Source organism: Pteropus vampyrus, unplaced genomic scaffold (assembly GCF_000151845.1).
Source record: "Pteropus vampyrus isolate Shadow unplaced genomic scaffold, Pvam_2.0 Scaffold82, whole genome shotgun sequence".
NCBI classification, from domain to species: domain Eukaryota; kingdom Metazoa; phylum Chordata; class Mammalia; order Chiroptera; family Pteropodidae; genus Pteropus; species Pteropus vampyrus.
In genome coordinates, this window is record NW_011888863.1 from 8,883,249 (window position 1) to 8,907,193 (window position 23,945).

Below are 23,945 nucleotides of genomic sequence, written 5' to 3' on the forward strand. Positions count from 1 at the left end.
ATTTTTGGAATGAGAAAAAGAGAGAAAAATACTAAAAACCTGTAACACAGACCAGTGTTAACACTAGCTTCTAGTAGAGAACCTGGGTAAAGTGAAAGGAATCAAGAAACCACCTCTTGCAACCTTCTTTATGCTGTTATTTAAGTCAAATTCAGAGAAAAAGCATTTCTTTTCCCTTTTCTTCCTTTCTCACTCCAACTCTCAGATAGCACTTTAATAAAAGGCTTGGGTTGTCAAGAGCCCTTAGACACAGACAGGGTTTGCCCCTGGGGATAACAAATCAGAGCAGGAGTGGTAGGAAAGGGAACTTCTCTTGAATCTCCATCTTCTACTACGCAGAGACTGGATAGGGATCTCACTCCTGAAAATGAGGACTGTACCTGACTGCTTTTGTGTAGGGCACCTAAGGAAAGGAGACCAACCTTTACCATGTACAAACAACATGGGTTTGGTGCTGTAATTCTTAATTACCTGGAAATCATTGTTGGTATACCAACAAAACAACTCAGATTTTGTGAGATTTGGACTGCTTCTTATGGTGTCTGAGAATTAGTTACATTTGGAGTCAACCTTGATTTCATTGTTCAGAATCAGTTCTCTGCTCTTGCTGGTTCCTTACTTCTTTGTTCTTGGCCACCTGACAGGTGAACTGTCCTCAGAGTCCTTTGTATTGTCCAGGGAGTTCTGCCTTAGAAGACTGTTAAAAAACTGAGCAACTTGTTCACTAACCTCTGTGGGCAACCTCTCATTGAAAGACACTTGAGAATATTGGGTGTGCAGGGCTGGATATGATTTTCTAGAAAATGACTGGATTGGCAGCCAGAAGAATTGGGTTCTGCCATGGTAGTCCCAAGGCAAAGGCTCAAATGTCTGGTGTGACATTTTCTCATTTAATTAATTATTCAGCTCCTGCAATGTACTATACAATGCCTTAGATGCTTGAGATGTATTAGTTAAATAGAAATCTCAAGCTCTTTGAACTTAGACTCTAGTGGGGAAGATAGGTAATAAGACTAAGATAGGTAATAAGACTAAATATATGCTATGTCAGGTAGTTAAACAAATAAAGCAGTTGTTTTGGATGACATGTTAGGGGTCAGAAGAGATGAAATTGTGACTCAGCAGCCATGAGAGAAGGTAACTATTGAAGTAGAGACCTGAAGGAGATTGTGTATTGTTACTGGCTTTTTAAGCAGATAATTTATTGTTAAAGTAGAGTGGATGAGGTCAAGAGTATTATGTAGATAGCTAGTAAATGAGATCAAGTGTGTAAAATGTTCTGTAAACTCTAAAGTGACTCCTAGGCCTAGTGTTTGATGAAATTTCTATTCTCAATTTCAAGTTTCAAATTGAGTAGATGTCCAGGACAGTGGTCTGTAAAGTGTGGTCTCCGAACCAGCAGCATTGCCTAGGAATTTGTTAAAAATGTAAATTCTAGGGCCCATACAGACTTACTAAATCATAAATTCTGGAGTTAGGACCTAGCCAATTTGTGTTTTTACAACCTCTCAGGTGATTCTGAGGTACACTTAAAGTGTGAGAACTGCTGGTTTAGAATAACTTCTATATTTTAAAGCAGGGGTCCCCAGCTCCTGGGCCACAGCTTCGTAATGGTCTATGGCCTGTTAGGAACCAGGCTGCACAACAAGGGGTGACTGGTGGGCAAGCTAATGAAGTTTCATCTGTATTTGCAGCTGCTCCTCAGTGCTAGCATCACTGCCTCAGCTCTACCTCAGATCATCAGGCATTAGATTCTCATAGGAGCACCAGACCTGGCGCCAAAAACGTTGAGGACCACTCCTTGGTTAGAATTTAGTAACTTTAGGAGGGTTATTAAAACTTATGGCATAACTAAGCGAAATGACCATCTTCTGATCATATTTTAATGTGAGATATTCTAGATTTTGGCAATGGTTAGAATGTTTATCACTTCTACTTATTTCTAAGTTTTGTCTTATCTTTTCTTCCTTTCCCAATTTGAAATTGATAACTCTTTTTTTCAAAATAGTCCTTAATTTAAATTTTTTTAAGTTTCATTTTCTATTGCTTTCAAAGTTTTGAATTATAGTGTATAATGTTGGAAATGATATTTATATAAAAGTTTTAGAACAATTGATATTTATGTGGAAACTTTAAGACATCGGATTTACATTTATTGAAGAAAGTTTATGAAGAAATTATCTGTAATCATTATTACTGGGATATAGTTATTTTTCCATATATAATATAAAATTGGTAGTAAAGCATATTTATGTTTCTTAAGTTTTGGCATTATTACTCTGTGAATACGTATAATTATTTATACTCTATATCTGCTTTCAATCCCTTTACACATGATAGCATACATAGAAATGATAATGATTGTACAGTCCACTGGGTAAATTGGAGAAGGTAAGTCAAGGCTGAAAGTAACCCAGCCTGATTCTAATCCTGGCCTTACCCCACGTCCCCTGTCCCCTAAGTGCTGAGAGAATGATCAAATATCTCCACACTTGTAACTTAATAGCAGATAACTAGTGTCTAGTATACTTAGTGAATATTAGCTGTCCATAAGTACATTTATTTTGTGACATTGTTTTAAATATTAGAATAAAATTTAACTTTTATTCTTATTTTGGAGGGCATTATTTTAAAACATTTTTCTGCAAAAATATTCCTTTCATTCGAACTGGGGTATAGTGATTATATTGGTACCAGTCTACTCTGTGAATAAAACTTTTAAAATTAAAACCTCAACAAATGGTTAATAAATACAAAAAACTGGAAACAATATATTATAAAGAAATAAACAATAATCTTTAAGTTGTCAATAAAAGTTACATATATAAGTGTATATAGTTTCCTATGAATTGGGACTATCTTAATATTCTGTGTCTTATTGCAAAATTATGAAGATGTGATTTCATTTCTACAAGTAACATTAAAAAACTCTTGTAGTTAATTTCAGAAAAATCCTGTTGTCAAAAGGAATATACCTGAACGTGTTGGAGTTAATGCAGAAGCATATACATTCTCCTGAAGTGGCTGAAAGTGGCTGTAAAATGCTAAATCATCTTTTTGAAGGAAGGTAATATAGATTTGTGAACTTACGCAGAATATATAATATTGGACCAGGTAGAATATCAGTATTTCAAGCATGTTTCTAAGAGTGAAAAGAAAAACAAGGCAATTAAAGGTTGAAATATTATACAACATAATCTCATATCACTGACATTTTATCTGAATATTGAGAGAGATGGTAGAGATTGTTGAATTGTGTTGAAGGTTTGCTTTTGTGCTTCTTGCTTGGTTTTGCCTATGTTTTGAAAAATGTCAATTATATGGCACACAACCTTATACAGTTTGTCTAATTATTCTATAAGTGTGAAAGTTACAAAAGATAAAATCAGGATACAACTTATTTTATAAAATAATTTTTTATTTTCAATTGCAGTTGACATACACTATTAGTTTCAGTTATACACATGGTGATTAGACATTTATATAACTTATAAAGCAATCACCCCGGTAAATTTAGTACCCATCTGACATCATACATAGTTATTATAATATTATCGACTATATTCCCTAAGGTATACTTTACATCCCCGAACTATTTAGTAACTACCAATTTGTACTCCTGAATCCCTTCCTCTTTACACCCATGCCCCAAACCCCCTCCCATCTGGTAACCATCAGTTTGTTCTCTGTATCTATGAGTTTGTTTCTGTTTTGTTTGTTCATTGTTATTTATTTATCTTTTTAGATTCCACATATAAATGAAATTATAAGGCATTTTTTTCTTTGTATGACTTACTTCACTTAGCCTAATAACCTCTAGGTTCATCCATGTTGTTGCAGATAGCAAGATTTCATTCCTTTTTCATGGCTGCGTAATATTCCATTGTATATATGTACCACATTTTCTTTATCCATTCATCCATTGACGGACACTCAGATAGCCTCTATATCTTGGCTATTTTAAATAATGCTGCAGTGAACATATGGATACACATATTCCTTTGAAGTAGTGTTTGGGTTTCTTTAGATTAATACCCAGAGGTGGAATTACTGAGTCTTTCTTTGTCTCTTGTATTAACTTTTCTTATAAAGTCTATTTTGTCTGATATAAGTTTTTTTTTTATTTCTATTTTCATGAAATATCTTTTTCCATCCCTTTCAGTCTGTGTGTGTCTTTCAATCTAAAGTAAGTTTCTTATAGGCAGTATATGTAAGGGTCTTGTTTTTGTAGCTTTGCAGCCACCTGTGTCTTTTGATTGGAGCATTTAATGCGTTTACTTTTAAAGTAATTATTGATAATATATGTAGTTATGACGACTTTATTATTCATATTTTTAAATCTTTTTTTTTTCTTTTTCTTCTTAAAGAAGTCACTCCAACATTTCCTGTAAAACTGGCTTGGTGGTGATGATCTCCTTTAGTTTTTTCTTGTCTGGAAAGCTCTTTATCTGTCCTTTGAGTCTAAATAATAGTTTTGCTGAGTAGAGTATTCTTGCTTTTTCTTGATTGTAGTTCCTTGCTTTTTGTACCTTAAATATTTCATGCCAGTCCCTTCTGGCTTGCAAAGTTTCTGTTGAGAAATCAGCTGACAAGGGAGCTCACTTGTAGGTAGCTACTGCTTTTCTCTTGGTGCTTTTGATTATCTGTCTTTAACCTTTGGCATTTTAATTATAATGTATCTTGGTGTGGGCCTCTTTGAGTTCTTGTTTAGGACTCTCTGTGCTTCCTGGGCTTGCATGTCTATTTCTTTTGCCAGGTTACAGAAGTTTTCCATCACTATTTTTTGAAATAGGTTTTCAATTCCTTGTTCTCTGTCTTTTCTTTCATGTACCCCTAGGATGTGAATATTGGTATGCTTGATTTCGTCCCAGAGGCCCCTAAACTATCCTCATTTATTTTTTTATTTTTTTTCTTTCTGCTGTTCTAATTGGGTATTCTCTGCTACTTTACCTTTCAAATAACTGATTTGATCTTCTGCTTCCTGTAATCTATTGATTTCCTCTAGTCTTAATTTCAGTTATTGTATTCTTCATTTCTAACTGGTTCTTTTTTGTTTTCTATCTCCATTTTTATATTTCCTATCTCTTGTTGAAGTTCTCACTGAGATCACTGAACATCCTTATAACCAGAATTTTAAACTCTGCATCTGGTAGATATCTCGTCTCCAATGTTTTTAGTTCTTTTTCTGGAATTTTGTTCTGTTCTTTCATTAGAGACATGTTACTTTGTCTCCCCATTTTGTCTGCCTCCCTGTGTTTATTTCTATGTATTAGATTGAGCTGCTCTGTCTCCCAGATTTGGTACAGTGGCCTTATGTATTAAGTGTCCTATGAGGCCCCATGGTGCAGTCTTCCTGGTCACCTGAGCTGGGTCCTCCTGATGTGTTCCTTGTGTGGGTTGTGCCTGCTCACCTGTTATACTTGAGCCTTGGTTGCTGTTTGTATGTCAGTGGAGGGATAGATGCTCAGGCTAATTGATTGTGAGGACTGGCCTTGACTATAGTGGAGGAGCTGTTATACAGGGACTGACCCTACAGAGCGTGATTCAGTTTAGCAGGGCTCTGGTTCCTGCCAAGTTTGCCCTTTGGATATGTCATTTGTGGAGGTGGCCAAATGGTGCTCTGGTGTGGTCTGAAGCTGGCCACCAGATGTGTTGGTTCTGGGGCTTCTTGGGAGAGGCTCTGGTGCAGACCAAGTTCAGCTGCTACCGGTGCCCTGCCTGCGGCCAGTTGGTATGAGCTACAAAGTGATCTAAAGATGATTGCCACTGGGCTTGGAGGTGCCTGGGAGAAACTAAGCTGTGGACTGAAGCTTGCTGCAGCTAGTGCTAGTCTTGGAGCTGGCTGCTCAACAAGAGGTATGGGGCAACTGATACCAGATGCTGCTTATTTGAGTGTTTTGAATCTTTGGGAAATTTTAGGAAAGTCCACAGTATGAGCCAAGACAGGCTGTTTGTATAGAAAAATCACTGGAAGTGGCTTGTCTGGGCCTGCAAGTTGGGTGAGGAGGGGATCTCAGGGAACTACCAGAGCAGGGCAAAAAGTGTTAGCCAGGTTAATGGAGACTCAGATATGGCACCTGCCTAAGTCTACAGGCTGGGACAAGAGAAGGCTCAACAAAGGAACAATGCCCTCTGCCAGAACTTCTGTCTGGGAGAAAGCTGCCCCTCCATCCCTTGCCCTGAAGCCAGACAATTCACTTCCTCCCTGTATGGTCCTGACACCTTTCTAGCTGCTGCTCCAGCATTGAAGCTCAGAGTGAGTGAGTTCGTCAATGAATAAGTCTGTGCACAGGCTCTTTAAAAGGAATGCCTGGATCTCCAGCAACCCCCCCGCCCCCATCTCATTTGGCCACAATTTCCACTGGTTTTCACAGCCAGAAGTTAAGGGGACTTTTGCCTCCAGCACTGGAACCTTGGGAGCCTGGTATGAGGTGGGACTTCATGCTCCATTGAGGGGGACCTCTGCAGCTGAAATATCACTCTTGATTTTTAACGGCCACTTGTAAGTGTGGGACCAGCCCTTTCTTCATCTCCACCCCTCTTACCAGTCTCAAAGAGGCTTTTACTGTATATCTGCAGTTAATGGACTTCTGTTTAGCTAGACTTCAGGTGATTCTCAATGATGGTCATTCCACAGTTTAGTCGTAATTTTGATGTTGTCATGACAGGAGGTAAGCACAGCATTAACCTACTCTGCCATATTGACGAGAAGCAGGATATGGCTTTTAATTGTTGCTTTTTCACAACTAATGTTTATGATTGTTTCTTCATTTGAATTAATTTTGTCATCATTTCCTGTTCTCATTCTTTAGCTAAGAAAGCTTTTAGTTACACCTAGTCCAAGTCCAGACATGTTAAGATGACATAGCTGGTTAGTGGCACAACAGAATGAGATCTGGGGGTGGATGATGAGTGGTTTGGGGTAGGGTACTGATTGAGTGTGAAGAGCACAACTACTGGCTTTAAAAAAACCCTCTTTAAAAGACCAAAACTAAATTATATACAGCACATATTTGCTACGGAATATGTTCAGTGCCTTTTTTTGCATTTTATTAGGACAAAGAATGTGAAGTAACTTTTGCATAGTCTGAGTAAACTGCAAATAAAAAGAGACTATATAGGAAATGGTCATACATAAAAGAAAAATAAATGGCACAGATGTTGCAGTAAAAACTATTTTGTGTCCTGGTTTTCCCACTAATTTGAGCCAGCTATTTGATTTCCAAACTTCAGGTTCCTCGTTGGTAAAGGCGGATAATCATAACCTCATAAATTGTAAGTTTATAATGTAAGGATTAAATTAATTTAAAAAAGGGATTAGTATAATGCCTGCTGCATTTTAAGCACTCAATAAATTATAGCTATTATTATTAATGCTGTTATTAAATATGAATAATTGAAATGTGTATAATGGGATAAACTGTAAGTAGTACATCTAGACTTATAAGAAATGGGGCTTACAATTGTTTTTGACATCAGTCTAGATAATCTATTTATGTTTATATATATATCATATTTTTGAGTCATATTTCTCTTATTTAAGTGTTGCTCTTGAACATTTAAATGAAAAATTCATCTTAAATGGTGATTTTTATGGTCCTGCAAGTGTGTGAACCTTTGTAAATGAGGCAAAAACACACTGGAATAACCCAGAGTTTAAGATTTTGTAGAATCTGGGAGATTGATGTTTCTGGCTATTTCCTCATGTGTGAAATGTGTACAGTTCTGGTCCTGGAGATTCAAAGTTAACTATGACAATGTGTCTGCCCCTATAAAATTAATTATCTAGTTGAGGAGACTGATGTAAACATATAATTACAATACATTGTGATAACACAATGACAGTGATGTATAAAAAGGCATAGTGGTAAAAGCAGAGTGAACCTAGCTGGGTTACCAAAGGAGGGAAGCTACAAAGAAGGCATCTGTTTAAACTGGTGCTTTAAGGTAGAAAAGAGGAACTCTATCTCAGTGACCAAGGAACCTTGCAAGTCAAGGGCATGGTTCTGATATGCACATCTTTCAGTTATCATGGCACTGCACAAAGCAAGGACTGCCAATACCTACTGAAATCTAGTCGAGTGGCATTTACTCATATGTAAAAGAAGGAATAACTAAAACACCTTAGAGAAATCAAGATGTCAATGCAAATAAAACTAGAATACTGTATAAGAAGCCTAGTGGTATTAACCTGTAAGAGCCAAGTGGTATGATGTAAAGAGCCCTTGCCTTGGGGGTCAGAGGAGTTTGAGTTCCTATCCTGGCTCTGTCACCTTCCAGTGATAAAACCTTGATATTTACCCTCTCTTTGCCTAAGTTCTTCATCCAGAGAATGTGGATAATAACATCTACTTTCCAAGGCTGCTGCCTGTGACCCTTTTGTAGATCAGAAGGAAGTAGTTAGTTTGTGAAACTAAATAAGATAATTCTCAGGTTACTGTAAATTCAACTTTTTGAGGTCAAAGTTTAATGAAAAAACAACTAATGTATGCTCATATTGCCGAATTCAAATGTATTTTCATATAGTCTTTTCTAATAAAATATATTGGTTTTGTTTTCCTGCACTTCTTTCAAATTGGTGTTTGTACAATGAAATCAGGTTATATTTTTAATAAGCATTTCACTGTTGATATCTCCAGTAACACTTCCCTGGATACAATGGCAGCAGTGGCCCCCAAAATAATAACAGTTATGAAGAGTCATGAGACATCATTATCAGTGCAGCTAGAGGCACTTCGAGCTATTTTACATTTTATAGTTCCAGGTAAGTTGCATAAGTGACTGTGGGAAGAGATAACAATTTAAATGGATTTTTGACTTTTCCTGAAATATTAAATTTCTAGGCAAAAATTAAAAGACCTGTCTCTGCCAAACAAATGAAAATCTTTCCACTAATCCAAAAATAAAGGAAAATGATGATGCGGAATGGTCAGATGAATTTATAAGAATAAGAAAATTCAATAATTTATTTACACAAGAAATAATTACAATGTAAAGTGTGGTGCTTTACTTCCAAAGAGAATGTCCGTCTCTAATAATTCTTTTCTATTTCTGTTGGCATTACTGAGTCCAAATGATTTTTTTTTCATGTGGACTATAATAATAGCTAATTTTCACACTTCTCTCTTTTTAGTCCTTCATTTACTCTGTTGTTGAGTTAATCTTTCTCAAATATAACCATGTGGCTTTTACTCATTAACCTCAATAGCTTCCATTCCCTCCACTTTACTTTCTACTTACATTTGTTGCAACCTTATTTAGTCTTTGAAGCTCATTTGAAACACCTGCTCCTCCATTCATTCAACACGTATATATTAAGTGCGTCTTATGTTCTAAACATTGTGAAGGCTGCAAAGGTATGAAAGATAAATGAAAAAAAAAAAAGCATGACTGTATTATTTTAGGAGGTAGACGGATAGGTAAATAATTAATTACCAGACAGTATGAAAAGAACTATTGTAGATATTTGTATGAAAAGCTCTGATAATGTTGATGGAGGCATAAATAATTTATTCAAAAGAGTAGATCAGAGATTGTGATTTTGAGGTTGAAGGGTGAGCAAGGCTGACCTGGAAGAAAGGTCAGGAGGATATTTCAAGCAGAAGGAGAAAGTACAAAAGGTCTGATGTAAGTGAAGCATAGAATAGAGGAGAGCAGTGCCCGGGACATGAAAAAAAGGGCTTTAAATGCAATTTGTGCTTTTCTAATGGAAGTCAGTTCAAGCTGATTAAAGATGTTTAAAATTGTAGTTACATGACCAAATCTGCAATTTATAACAATAGCAGTGTGATGTAGAGGATGTGTGGCAGGGTGAGAGCCTAGTTATGGGGCTACTGGATTGGAGGCCATGATTGTCAGGTGAGACATGGTGGGGGCAGGACAGTGGAAGAAGGGGTGGATCCGAGAGAACCAAAGAAGATCTATTTGATTTGGCTTTCAGCTACTACCATTAGGGATGCTACTGTTTTTGGTTTTGTAAAATTTCCAAATCTTTTGAGGCCTGTTTTATTTTTCTTTTTAAGTGAAATCCTCCTAAGTGACCATTATCTGTTGTCACATAGGTATTTTATGTTTTCAAGTATAAGAGTATACTCAGTAATAGAGTATAAATATTTTCTAGGATAGGGCTTTATTCAGTCATTTTTTAAAAAATCTCTTAGTACCTTAACCCAAAATGGCTAGTCAATAAATATGTTTTAAATTGAATTATAATGTCCCATTCATAATTGTCAGTCAACTTTTGGTATATAATATAACAGATAATTTTGCTTAAAAATATTATTGTGAGTTTTTAAAAATTTTGTTTGTACATTGTAAAAATCAAAACAAAACCCTTTCGATTATCCTTAAAAGTGTTGGCCTTGTTCTTTTGAAAGTGGATTTGAGTCTTGATAACCAAAAGATATTTAGAACCAAATCAGTTAGTTAATAAAATCACCTCTTTTGGTTCAAACATGAGTTTCAAATATAATTTTTCTTTTATTTTTCTTAAATTTATCCTGAAGCAACACTGATAGTCAATCATTTAGATGTATAAAATGATATATTTAAATGATAGATTAAATATTTTTTTATAATGATGTTTAGCTATATTAAATGAGTACCCTTGAAATAATTTTATAACTTTAGGATTATGCTTTATGTGTGGAAATATACATATTACTAGACACATTTTATATGTATATCAATATATGAATACATCTTTCTGTTAGGTAAAGGTCTAACCATCTACTTTATGCTACCATATCATATTCACAACATGCCACATCATACCGCACTGTACCATACGGTGCCATACTATATATATCTTATCATACCATTCTGTGTATCAGTAACTATGGTATTAGTTTTGAGGTTGAATATTGTTCTGATTTGAACATGTTAAACTGGGGTGCTTTTAAGATATCTGGATGTACACATACTCATTTATTAACTAGATCACATTCAGATTTCCTTAATTGTAACAAAGATGTTCACTAAAGTGAATTTGTATAATTCAGTATCCAATTTAGGACCACATATTGCTTCTGATGTTATGGCTCTTAAGTTTCTTTGAATCTAGTACTGTTTACTTCCTCCTTTTTTTCTACCAATAACTTATTGAAGTAATTGAGTCAGTTTCTTTAAAAAAATAATAATAAAAGCTCAATTATTTTAATAAAATATCATTTAGCTTTTTCTTTCTTGGCTTTGTTTCAGTTTTAGAGTAAATAATGTAAAATTTTTAAGAAGGGACATAGGCAAATTGGGAAATGTATAGAGGCAAGCAGGAGTATAAAACCACATCCATAAGAACAGTAAGACAGTCTGAATTTATTTAATTTAGAGAAGAAATGACTCAAGAGGATACAAAAACTATATTAAAATCAACTCATTTATAGTTAATAACAATAATACCTAACAATATGGACTTAAAATATGTCAGGTATTATTTGAAGAACTTTATGTATATTAACTTTTTAAATTCTTGTGGTACCCATAAGGCATATACTACTTTTTGTTGTTGCCGTTTTACAGATGATGAAACTGAGTCATAAGATATAGAGATTTAAAGGTCACGGCTTATATAATGGAGCCAGATTTCCCACCTATATAGCTTGAATCCAGAGTAGTCACTTTTAAATACTCATTTGTGCAACAAAAGTATATTTAACAACTGTTATATCTAAAGAAGTATACTTAGAACCCTTGGAGATCTGGAGATGATTAAGTTATGGATCCTGTCCTCCATAAGTTTGCAGTCCATGCAATTTAAGGAACTATTGTATGGAAAGGATATATCCATTCTGGATAGTAGAATCTCACGTGATATAACAAACACCAGAGATGAAATTTATGAAAATGTTCATTTGGTCTTAATATAAGAAAGATGTTTAATAAGACTCATTACATTTGACGTGAAGTTTTTACTACTCAACATGCCTGCTTTTAGTGGTCACATCAGCTTATGATAGGCAACCTCAGAAGTTGATATGGTTTTGGTCACAGAAAATGAGACACAGAAAGTTTAAGTAACTTGTCCAAGGTCATACAACTTATTGGATGTCAGAACCTGTTTGAATAAATTTTAAAACAAGAACTGAAAATTCTCAACATGTAGCAAAATTCCTAGCATGCAGTTGACACTCATATTTTTGTTAAATAAATGAAAAGCTATATGTAGCCAATTTATAGTTTGTGTTAATACAAGTTATTTAAGTGAAAGATTAAAAGTAATTGTTTATTAATAATTATTTCTACATTCTTAGGTTTGGGAAACATCATTCTTTCATAATAATTTTACTTAATATTCTGTTGTGTAAACATTTTTTTTAATTTTAGTTTTTTTTCAATGGTTTTGGGATAGTTCTTCTACAGTGTAGCTTATTAAGGAATATGTTTTCTTTGAATAAATACTATTGTGCAGCCTTAAGGATTTTTAATAAAACTACATGCTCTTTCCTATCATGATGCTGAGACTAAAATCATTTTTCTTTTCACTATGATCTCAGCTGCTTTTTTATGCCTACATTTCTACATATCTGACATTTTTATGTCATTGTCCAAATAACTTTGAGCTTTTCTCAAGTTGTCCATTGTTGCATAAAAATCTAGCTCCTTGTGAGCACAACCTACTCATACAAAAAAAAGAGATTGTTTTCTACAGAAAATTCCTCCACTATAATAACTTCTTGCTACTTTCAATTCAATAAATATCCACATTCACTGTATTTATTTTATATTCAATAATGAACTACTTTTATAAATTCCTGAATGATGGGGTTTATTTCTTTGGTAAAGAACCATGTATTAGAAAAAAATACATGTGTATTGTTGGGTTAATTATGATCATTTCTAACAAGTGACAATCTGTTCAGCTTAAATCTTTATGAGAAAAGTATTTATTTGTTTGTTTTGCCAGGAGAATCCAAGGAAGATACTGAATATCAACATAAGCTAAATATGGTTACCGAACAGTGTTTCAGGAATGATATTCACAAACTGGTCCTAGTATCTTTGAACAGGGTATGTACAATGTAGGTTTTCTGCCTTTATACTGTTAAACAGAATATGAAACTTGGGGAGATGGGGGGAATTTTTAGTTTAAGTTTTCCATCTTCTGTTTACTCAGAAAGTAAGAAGTTATGTGGTTAGAGACATAAGATGATAGTAAGGATGTAGGAGGTGAAGAGATGTGCCATTTTCACTGAGGTAAGTGTGCTGTCGACTACAACTATCAACTATAAGTGTGCTATCAGCTACAGACTTGGACATGTCTTTTGATTACCAATAATGTAAAGCCACTCGTGTCTGCTCAGAGAAAGAACTGAAGAGCTAGATGTGCAACTAAGCCTCATGAGCACTGGCGGAGCTGTGACAGGAGCTATGGCTGCTGTTTTCTTTGACTCTCCTGGCTGCTTGTCTTTTTTTCTGATTCTGCTCTGAAAGGTTCAGCCCATGAAGACACACAGGGCACAGCATTAAAGTCTTCTTTAATTCTTTTTGCTCGATTTCATTGCTCTTCTCAGAGATAACCTCTGAAGTGGTTCAGTGTGCATTGTTTCTTCCCATTTTCATATATTTACATATCTATGTACATTTGTGATAATGTATTATAATCACTATAGTTGATAATTGCAATAACTATGAAAAGAGAATAGAGAAATTACTTTTATTTTGTGCAATGCGAAAGGTATTGATGGAATTAAGATGGTTTGGAAGTTCAACAGAAGTTGGTTCTTTATCAAAGATATGAGTAAAGAAGTAAAGAATGGTTATGGTTAAAGTTTTTATGAAAGGAAGACAGCATTCAAGGTCATAAGTGGAAATAATTCCAAGTAATTTAGTATACTTTTAAAAATATCATGAATTAATTAGAATAGCCTACAGAGAGATCTCCTTTAAAAGTTCAATTTCAACTGAACTTTATAATGTAATTGATGATATATTTTGAGTCATTTGTACTCAAACCTTAATCTGATTCTTCACTATAGCAATGTAATGGGTTGAATTTAATTCCAGGAATATTTGATGAAAATAAATATGAATGTAAGTTTCTTTAGCATGTCTCACTCTGAATAAAAGTTACAAAGCATCAGAGATTTTAGATCCAAATGCTGCAGAAACAAAGAAATTAATCATCATCCAAAATAGGTGTTCTTGGAGAGCAGAATTTATAAAGCGAAGACTATGAGAAGTATTTATTAAAGTGAATCAATCTTTACATAAAATTCTAATAACAGGCTTAAGTTAAAATTTGTCTAGAACATTGACATTCTATTTATGCCTAATCCTTTTAGCTTTACCCACACGTGAGAACTTCCAGTCACCTGTTCTGGAGAAATCTATTTGTCCTGTATTGTTCCTGGAGAACAAAGTAGAAAATAAGCTCTGCATTTTGGCTGCATCTGTGCTTTGTATGCAGTGACCACTGTTGTTGTCTTTAGCAAGGGAGTTTATAAAGTCAAAACAATCTTCTGATTAAATGGACACAAGTCAAAGAGGTCGCGTGCATCACAAAAAACCTCAAAGCAAAATGTACCCAGTTTAAATATTGAAGATATTTATTTCAGTTGTAAATAATATGTAGGGAGAGAAAGAGCCTATTTGCAAAAGCAACAACAATAACAACAAAAGCAAAAAATTACATAGGAGTAAAGTCAAAGAAAGTTTATAGGACTAAACGAAACTATGAAACTCAGTTGATAGGTACAAATGAGGAGTTGAACATATGAAAATATATACCACCATTTTTGATAAAATAACTAATTTTTTAAAAATTAAAATCGATCTCCATGAACACAATCAAAATAATATTTTCTGAAACTAGTTAAGCTGGTATAAAATTTTGAAAAATTAATTAAATAATTAATATGCATGAATAACCAGGAGAATTTTGAAAAAAAGAGTATAATTAATATGGCCCAGCTCCAACAGATAGTCAAATGTATTATACAACTTTAGCAATTAAAATAGTGTGTCATTGGCACTGGAGGGCATAGATCAGTGCCACATAATGGTAATTTAGGAAATAGACTCAAAGGCAAATATGCAATTTGTATATCATATTCCCTCAAAACTGGGGGTCAAATAGCTCAATAACTTGTGTTGGAATAACTAACTCTCCAGCCATGTAGGGAAAGCAAAGGAAGCTTAGTGTATTACCTTCCTCATTCTGCCAAAACTCATTATAGATGGATGAGATTTAAAGCTAAAAATGAATTTGTCATATAAACATACGAAGAGGGTCTCAAGTATAATCATTATTAAAGAAATATAAATTAAAAGAAAGGGGAGTAAATTTGTGATGTCTATCAAAATTCAAATAGATATATTTTCTGACCAGCAATTCCACTCTCGGAATTTATAATAGACCTGTACTAGTACATAAAGAGTTTTTTATACAAGAATGTTCATTGTGACATTATTTGGAATCAGAAAAATGTGACAACAAACTTATGTGGTAATCATTAGTGCTGTTTGCCAAATGTTGTCAGTTCTCTAATTTTTGGTGATTCTGGGGTAGCATTTATTGGCCCTTTTGTAGTTAGGTTGGATTATCTAACTAGTTTTGGCGAAGGAATTATAAGTGGAGGACATTTGTCATTTCTAGACCAAACATTTAATTGCTGGTGAGACTTCTTTCAGAATACCCTCTCAAGCACTATAGCCTATACTGTTTGAGACAGTGGTTGCCTGAGAGACTGATGAGCAGAGGCTCCCTTCTGCCCTGTAACAATATGAAGCATAAGTTAGAATGGAACTGTTTCTATTTTCAGCCTATGAAATTTTGGGATTGTTACTACAGCTTAATTTATCTATCCTCACAATACATTACCCATCAATAGATCCTAATTACATACGTTATACTACTTCCAAATTATGTCATCCTATGTATGGATTAAAATCAACTAGACGAGACTCCTAATGAATTACTATGGGAAAATTTCTAATTTTTCATGAATATAAATGTATCTCCCAGGTACTTATTTTTTCCTTTCATGCACACTTTTTGATGAAATTAGTATATTTTCACTCCTTATATTTTCTCTCCTCTATTACTTGATGAGAGATTATACAGGGTTTGCTCTTATAGCTTTAACCGTACAAAATTTTCTAATAGTTGAGTTTGTGGGCCCTGGAATCAGGGTATCTAGGTTTGAACTTGGCTTTACCACCCACATACTAGTATACTCTGGACAAGTTATTTAAAGTCTTGGTTTCATTGTCTATAAAACAGAGATAATAAATGGTTTTTCACTTAGGGTTAATAAGATTTTTATGAGATAATTACTGTGTAAAGTACGTAATACAATACCTAGTACATAGTATGCACTCAACAAACTTTAATATTGCTTATTTTCTCACCAATAAATAAATTACTCTATATTGACAAGGTTTATAATATTCATAATCACTTCTATAACCATACTTTCTCAGTTTGTTTTCATCTTATTTCCACAGTTATATGGATTTAATGTTCACTGCAAGTCCTTTTGTTATAGTTTTTCTGTTCATCTTTTAGTTGTCTGAATTTCTTATGAAAAAGTTCATTCCATGGACATTTTAATGTTGTTAGATACTTGGACTCAAACAGTGTGGTTTGTTGTAAAATATTGGGGTTTTATTTCTTTTCTTTGAAAACTTTGTAGGCATTTCATTGTCTTTTATTACTCAATGTTTTAGTGGGAAATCTGAGACCAGATTGATTTTTTTTTTTTTTACTTTTAAATAACTTGAATTTTTATCCGCTGCCCAAAGGATTCTTTTTCTTAAATTCAGCTACTTTATTAGGATAGATCTCAATGTTAGTTCTGGACTATATTGCTTCTTTCTAGTTCTGTATTAAATATTTTTTTCTGGAAAGTTTTCCTAAATTGCAATCAACTTAGCTGGCAGCTAGAAAAGAGGCTGGTGTGGGTATTTTTTCCCTTGAGCTGGCTAGCTTGCTCATTAGAGAAACCATTTTGATTATTTATGCATTCTCTAAAAAAACTTGGAAAATCCTGAAGCAAAGATGATAAGTTTTCTGTAGGTGTCTTCCTACTGGCACTTTCAAAAATTTTATTTGGACAACACTAGCTAAGTATAAACTAGTAAATTGGTTTTAATCTCCATTTAAACAACAATGCAATAAATCATTATTTTCAAGATAATACACTTGGTAAGAGAAAGTCCATTGTAGGCTTGTAAATACACATATGTATATACCTAGACACATGTATCTGTTTTTCAAATTTATGAAATTGTCAGAAATCAAATACCACTATTTTAACTGATCAAATAGTTTATTTGAGTTCTGTCATGTGTAATAATGTGATACTCTAAATTCCCTTTTGCATAGACAAATCACAGATTTCCTGTTGCAAGTCATTAGTCATCATTGAACTGAAGCTGACATGGTTAGACTTACGGGAGCTCAAGTTAGCAAGAAGCATGAGTTGAGCAGAAACTTGTTAGAGGTGATGGTATTAAGGACAAGGATAGATGCTTCATAAATAACAGTCTGATTTAATAAATCTGATTTAAAGATATGGCTGTCGAGCAAAGAGAAATTAGGAGAGTTGAAACTTGTGCTTTGAATTATCTGCTGAAAGGTTTCTGTGTCTCTATTTTCATTAATAACATAGGGATAATAATAGTGTGTCTATATCACCGGGTCATTGTGAGGATTGAATGAGTTAATATACATATAAAGTGCTTAAAAGGGTGGCACATAGCAAGTGTTACATAGGTTTTGGTATTATCACCCATGAATAAGGAAAGTACAAAGTTTGGAGTTGAAAGAAAAGATTATAAAGGAAATGGGCAAATGAATGGTTTTAAAGTTTGAGAATAATTAGGGGTATACTGTGTCATGGAAATCAAGGGAGAAAAATGCAGCAATTCAGTGGTTAAAGGACTTTTTTCTTTGAATGGTTTTAATTCAGAGTGGTTAGGACAGAAGTCTGATTATATGAAATTAAGGGGTAGGGAGAATGTGGAGGTGTAATGGTTGTAGACTTTTCTATTAATAAGTTTAGAAATGAAGGAAAAGTGGTAGCTTCATGCAATGGAAGAACAATTTAGGGACACTCTCTCTCCCATTTAGAAGTTTTTTTTTAATCTCTGAGGAGGATGATAGCCCAAGGCCTGAACTGTGGCCATCATTCAGTGTTTATTGTGTGGACAATGAGTTATCTTATTTCATCCTCAAAACAACCTGGCATTATTAGGGTCATTTTAGAGGAGAGGAAGCCAAGACAGATACTGAGGCATCCCTCTAGCTTCACTTTGCACCACTTTGAACTTCTTTATACTTCTTGACTAACACTTTCTGAGTAAATATCACTCCTGAAGAAAATGTTATTTCGTTCATTTTGAATGGTCCTCAAATTCATTGAACTGTTAAGTGATGAGACAGAATTTAACCCCAAATTATTTGGTTCTAAAGCTGATGTACTTTTACTGTCCAGGGTTTTCTTAGGATGGAAATAATAACAAGAAAAAGTGCCAGGGGAGGCAAGTTATGAGTATCTTGTTGAATGATAGATGAAATAATGTCCAAGCTGAGGAGATGGAGAAGAGGTTGCAAGTATTTTCGCCACAAGCATTTTTGTCATAAACATCTTTGCAAAAGCATTTTCTCCGTGCAAAAAAATGGCTGTAAGGCAATTTCTCAAAGATAAAGTAACCGATTGACAGTTTCGTTTACATTTAACAGACAATGTATTTAAGCTAGTTGTCAGTTTGGTTTCAGTTCTCCATTGACTACGTTCTTGCAGTATTCCCATTTTTATAGTATATAAATCTCAGCCCTCATAATGGTCTCAACAATAAGTAGTAAACATGATAGTCTTAAAATAGTGGATGATAACAACTATTTTGAAGCCAGATCGCGAAACTATGTGTAAAGCCAGATTGCATACTGTGCTAAAAAATAACTTATCAGTTTGCAGATTCTTTGGCAATCACAGTCATCCCTCCCATCTGTCAAAAACAAAAGTTTACCAAGCTATAGCCAATAGAAAAGAGGAGGCTACTAATTCACAACAGTTTTCAAGATTATTAATTATCAGTTCTATAGGTGGAAACTGATACCTCTCTTAAGGAAGGAAAAAATGGTAGTGAAAAAGAAAAAGGGTGATGCTGAACAAGCAGACAAATTCGCAAGTAAAAAAGAGATGTATAATACTATGAACGAAAGATTTCCAAGGCAATGTATTTTCATTTTTCTCAATAAAGTCTTTTTAATTTTGTTATTAAATTTTTAGTGTTTTATTGTGTCCTTTTTAAATATCTCTCTTCTTTAAATCTTTTATGGCAAAATTGCCTTACGGTCAATTAGTTGTGCGACAACAATGTTTGCGGCAAAATTGTTTGCAGCAAAGATGTTTACAGCAAACATGCTTAGGGTGGAAAAACGAGACGTGAAGGAGAAGGGCACAGGATGAGAAAACGGTGCTTATTTTCACACCCTATACAAAAAAAAAAAAAAAAAAAGCCGAATATGGAAAATTGAGAGGCACTGAGGGGCTAGATGGGGTAAAAGAAGGTATTTCTGTTCTTTGACAGCATGGAAGTGAGAAAAGGATAGATTATGTTGAAAAGGCCACACCAGAGCTTGACTCTGGTTTGAAGCTATTTAGATTACTCAGTTTATATTTTATCAGTCTATTGCTGGCTTTAACTAAGATAAGTATTAAGAACTCATTTTTAACAGTAAACATTCTTAATTGTCCTTTTAGTTCATTGGAAATCCTGGGATTCAGAAATGTGGATTAAAAGTAATTTCTTCTATAGCACATTTTCCTGATGCATTAGAGGTGTTATCTCTGGAAGGTGCTATTGATTCAGTGCTTCAAACACTGCAGATGTATCCGCATGACCAAGGTTGGTTCAATTTGAATTCAGGATTTAGAATGGATTTTTATAGGCTTTGGATGTCTTTAAATTTTTTCTTCAGTTTTGAGCTTTAAAACAATTAATTGTGCTTCTCCCCCCGCCCCACCTCCTCTTGTTTTATTCTTCTAGAAATTCAGTGTCTGGGTTTAAGTCTTATAGGATGCTTGATTACAAAGAAGAATCTATTTATAGGAACTGGGCGTCTGCTGGCGAAAATTCTGGTTTCCAGTTTACAACGATTTAAGGATATGGCTGAAATACAGATTAAAGTATGTGCATTATCTTGAAAGGAATGTGAGATCTTGTGCAGATTTCTCTTTCAGAGCAGTTGATATCATTTTCACTTTGTGTTAATGAAGATATTCCAGTTAATTGAAAACAGTTATTCATTTCGTAATATTTTAATTTTAGAAGGTAAAGAGAATTTAACTGAATCTCTAAAGATTATTTCATTATTAAATCTCTAAAATCAGATGTTTATTTGCCATTTGTCTTTTCCATGAAATAGCAGAGAATATGCTAAAGAAATTCCAGCTAGCTGAGCATTTGCTTATATTTTAGGTAAATAGAAGTTATAATTATTCCAAAGTTTGTCATTCTCTGTGTTTTGTTGTGGGCCTCTTACCTGTAGTAATTTTGTCCCTTGATTTTTTTTCCTCTGGTGAAACAATATTTTAAACATTTTTCTTCAAGCAAAATTTAAAATGTAATATATAATAACTGTTTTTATTAGGAATCTGAGGTATCAGTTTAGAATTAATTCAGGGACAATTAAGAGATAAATTGTTACAGATTTTTTTGTTGCTGTTTTTCATATGTTGGGAAAACATAGTTTAAGAGTGTCTGCCATGGTTGTGGTTTTTTAGTAATGGAGTTTGTAACTTTCATAAACCACACTCAACAAATATTTTCATAAATGACAACATTGACTAGCAATAAAAATGTCTAGGCTCTAACCTCTGCAAAGACATTATTAGTAAATGAGATATTGTATGTAAAATTTTTAATTATAAAGTGCTACTGGAAATACAACATTCTTAAATTAAAGACAACATTGTGTTTTATAAATCTGATTTTTATAATGTGCCTCCACTAGGATGATTAAAGCCAAGGCAGAATTGATTAAAAGTAATCCGAGGGAAAGGAAATGATTTTCTGCAGATATAGAGCTCTCAGTTACTCAATATTAATTCATCTAGGCATAAATTCTAGGATCTCTATAATAGAGGTGTACATTATTGACCAGTGGGCTGAATTTGGCCTGCCAACATATTTATTTGGCCAGTTCAGTGTTTATAAGTTTTTAATTTGAATTATATGCCTTCTACACAGTCTCATTACCTGTTTTGCTGCTGCATTAATTTGAGTTTGCAGGGACCTCAGTTTTAGAGAGGGGTGGACCACACATCCCTTAGAGCTGCATAAATTAAGACTACTTCTCTTATCAAATGTTAGAAAGTATTTGTAGAAACTCAGAATCTTACAAGCTCAAAATAATTATTTTACTATTTAGACAATTTCATTAATATATTGAAAGATATAAGATATATTGAAAGATAATAAAAATCTAAAAAGTTATGTTGATCTTTGATGTTTACTCAAGATAAATAATAGTAAAGCCAAAAGTTCATTCTTTCTTTAAAACATCACATGGGTGGAAGATGCTTAGGTGGTTCTAAAACGTAAAGATGTGACTGATCAGTCCTTTATAAGTAATTTGCCGCAAGAATGTAAATGTTAGAGTGCCTTTAGAGCTTCTATCAAATACACTCAAATTCATGAAATCTTGGAGCTCACATTTGTCTCTTTGAGGTTAAATTTCAGAAGAAAGCACAAAAATGTTTAGGAAATTCTGGGCTATCTAGAAAACCTAACATGTAATCTTGTAATAAAAAAATCACTTTATTGGCCTATTTGGGTCTGTAGCCCTGCTGACTCTGCTATTCTAATCCTGATTAATATCTGGCTTTCATCCTGTAGGTATGGCTTCAGACAGGGATCTATAAAAGCCAAATATCAGTGGATTAGGTATTTTTCCTGCATTGCTAGACGATGGTTTGTTCATTAGTATTTTATTCTCTGTGTGCCTGTTGTATTTCTTGGTAAGGAGAGAGCAAGCTGCATTTATATGATTGTTTCAAGGTTTACAGCTTTAAAGTACAAACCCAGTAAATACATCTACCTAGTTGAGTGAACATCTCAGATTTTCGGTATTATATATATTGTATATTATACATACTCTATGTTTTATATTATTTATTCTTTTTTGCATAAAATTGCTTATGTTCTAATTAGTTTTGGTCCCACTTTCAGGGATTTCAGGCAATCTTGACAATGCTGGAATTGTCAGAGTCTTTTTCCAAGCTGCTGGTGCATTATTACTTTGATTCAATAATATTCCATCAGATGTCTTCCAGTCTCATGGAACATAAAGATCAACAGGTACAATGTTTTTCACCTGTATGTTAACTGTTATGTATTTAGCTGACTCTAATCCTTATTTCCATTATTTTTAGTTTCTAAACCTTTGTTGCAAGTGTTTTGCAAAATTAGCTATGGATGATGAGTTAAAAAGTGTGATGCTAGAGAGAGCATGTGATCAGAATAATAGCATCATGGTCGAATGCTTACTTCTGTTGGGTGCAGACGCCAATCGAGCAAAGGAGGGAACTTCTTTAATTTGTCAGGTAAGTGTTCAAGATGTCACTTTGTCTTTCTCTATTATTTGACTCTGCTATTGTATAGCTCTTAGTTACCTTCTATTATTCTTCACTACAGAGTTTACCAGTTTATTGCACAACTGCTTGTGATTTGTAGTAGGAGTTTAGATTCACAGAAGTTTAGAGGTAATAGAGTTCTTAGGTATTATTCAGTCTAATCCTTCATTTTACTTGTTGATCTACTTTGTTAGATTAATAAATAGCTTTTCAAATGTGTCTCCTTCCATGCATCTCTGTACAAATTGTTCTCCAGCCACCCTCTACTCAACATGCAATTTTATTTTATTTTGTTTTGATCATATTTCAACCGTTTTCTCTTCGTTTTCAATTTCTCTGACAGGAAAGTTCTCCTCTCATGACTATCACATGTGGCCTTGTGGGCTGTCTACTGCACACCCTAGGGGACACCGTTCGTGTTGACTTTCCCCCCTATTGGCCACCCCCACAGTTGTGTAGCACTGTGATCCTGCCTTCCTTCTCTCACTTCCCTTGTTCACTGTGCAAACACATCTATCTAATTGTCCTGCTCTTCCTTCAAATTCTAACACAAATTCTTTTTCCTTGATTAAGCTCTCCTCGTCCTCCTCAACCTCCGTGCGAAATAAAGATATACTTCGCTAAGTCCATGATGATTTATGTACCGCTTGTGTATTTTGAGTTGTATGAAAGTAGAAATGTACATTGTTCAGCTTTGTATCGTTCAGAATATCTAAATCATTGCTTTATATACAATATGAATTTAATAAGTATTTACTAAAGTACATTACATGTAATTTCAAGTTTGTCTTTGTTGTATAAATTTTAGAGTTTATAGCATTCAGACAGCACCATGTATATTTCCTAGAAATTTAATAATATTTCTAGAAAAGCAATTATGTAGTGATTTAATATATATTATTAAATAACCAGCGGACTACTATATTTTCCAATAATTTACTTTTCAAGCCTTACTTTATTTAATTTCTCACTTGCCTATGGATCCAAATTAATTTGTCAACTATAAGATTAAGTTAGTACTAATTAGCAACCTACATAAAAAGAAAGTGAACCTGTACTCATTTTCATGCACAATTAATTTAAGCATTAAAACCAAACAAATAATCAAATTAGTTAACTTTAGTGAAATTTCTTTTAAGCAAGCAACATTAAAAATAGTTGCTTCTCAATAGAAGAACAGGACAAACAGAGACTCATAGACATGGTCAATAGCTTGTGGTTACCAGAGGGTGATGGGGGGGAGTAGACGGGGTAAAGGGGGTCAAATATGTGGTGACAGAAAGAAATCTAACTATGAGTGGTGAACACACAGTGTAAATATATATATGCTTTACTGTTAAAGTGTACAGCTGAAACATTGGATTT

General features: G+C 33.9%; 1 protein-coding gene across 1 annotated transcript in view; it reads left to right on the forward strand.

The window, feature by feature from the left end:
* The window catches only part of LRRK2 (leucine rich repeat kinase 2), a 115,307-nt gene that overhangs the window by 19,030 nt on the left and 72,332 nt on the right, over positions 1–23,945 (forward strand). Inside the window, exons 12-18 of the mRNA XM_011363166.2 lie at positions 2,938–3,067; positions 8,640–8,764; positions 12,902–13,005; positions 19,707–19,851; positions 19,993–20,132; positions 22,177–22,305; positions 22,380–22,550. Of these exons, the coding sequence (XP_011361468.1) occupies positions 2,938–3,067; positions 8,640–8,764; positions 12,902–13,005; positions 19,707–19,851; positions 19,993–20,132; positions 22,177–22,305; positions 22,380–22,550 (944 nt within the window). The remainder of the gene's footprint in view (positions 1–2,937; positions 3,068–8,639; positions 8,765–12,901; positions 13,006–19,706; positions 19,852–19,992; positions 20,133–22,176; positions 22,306–22,379; positions 22,551–23,945) is intronic.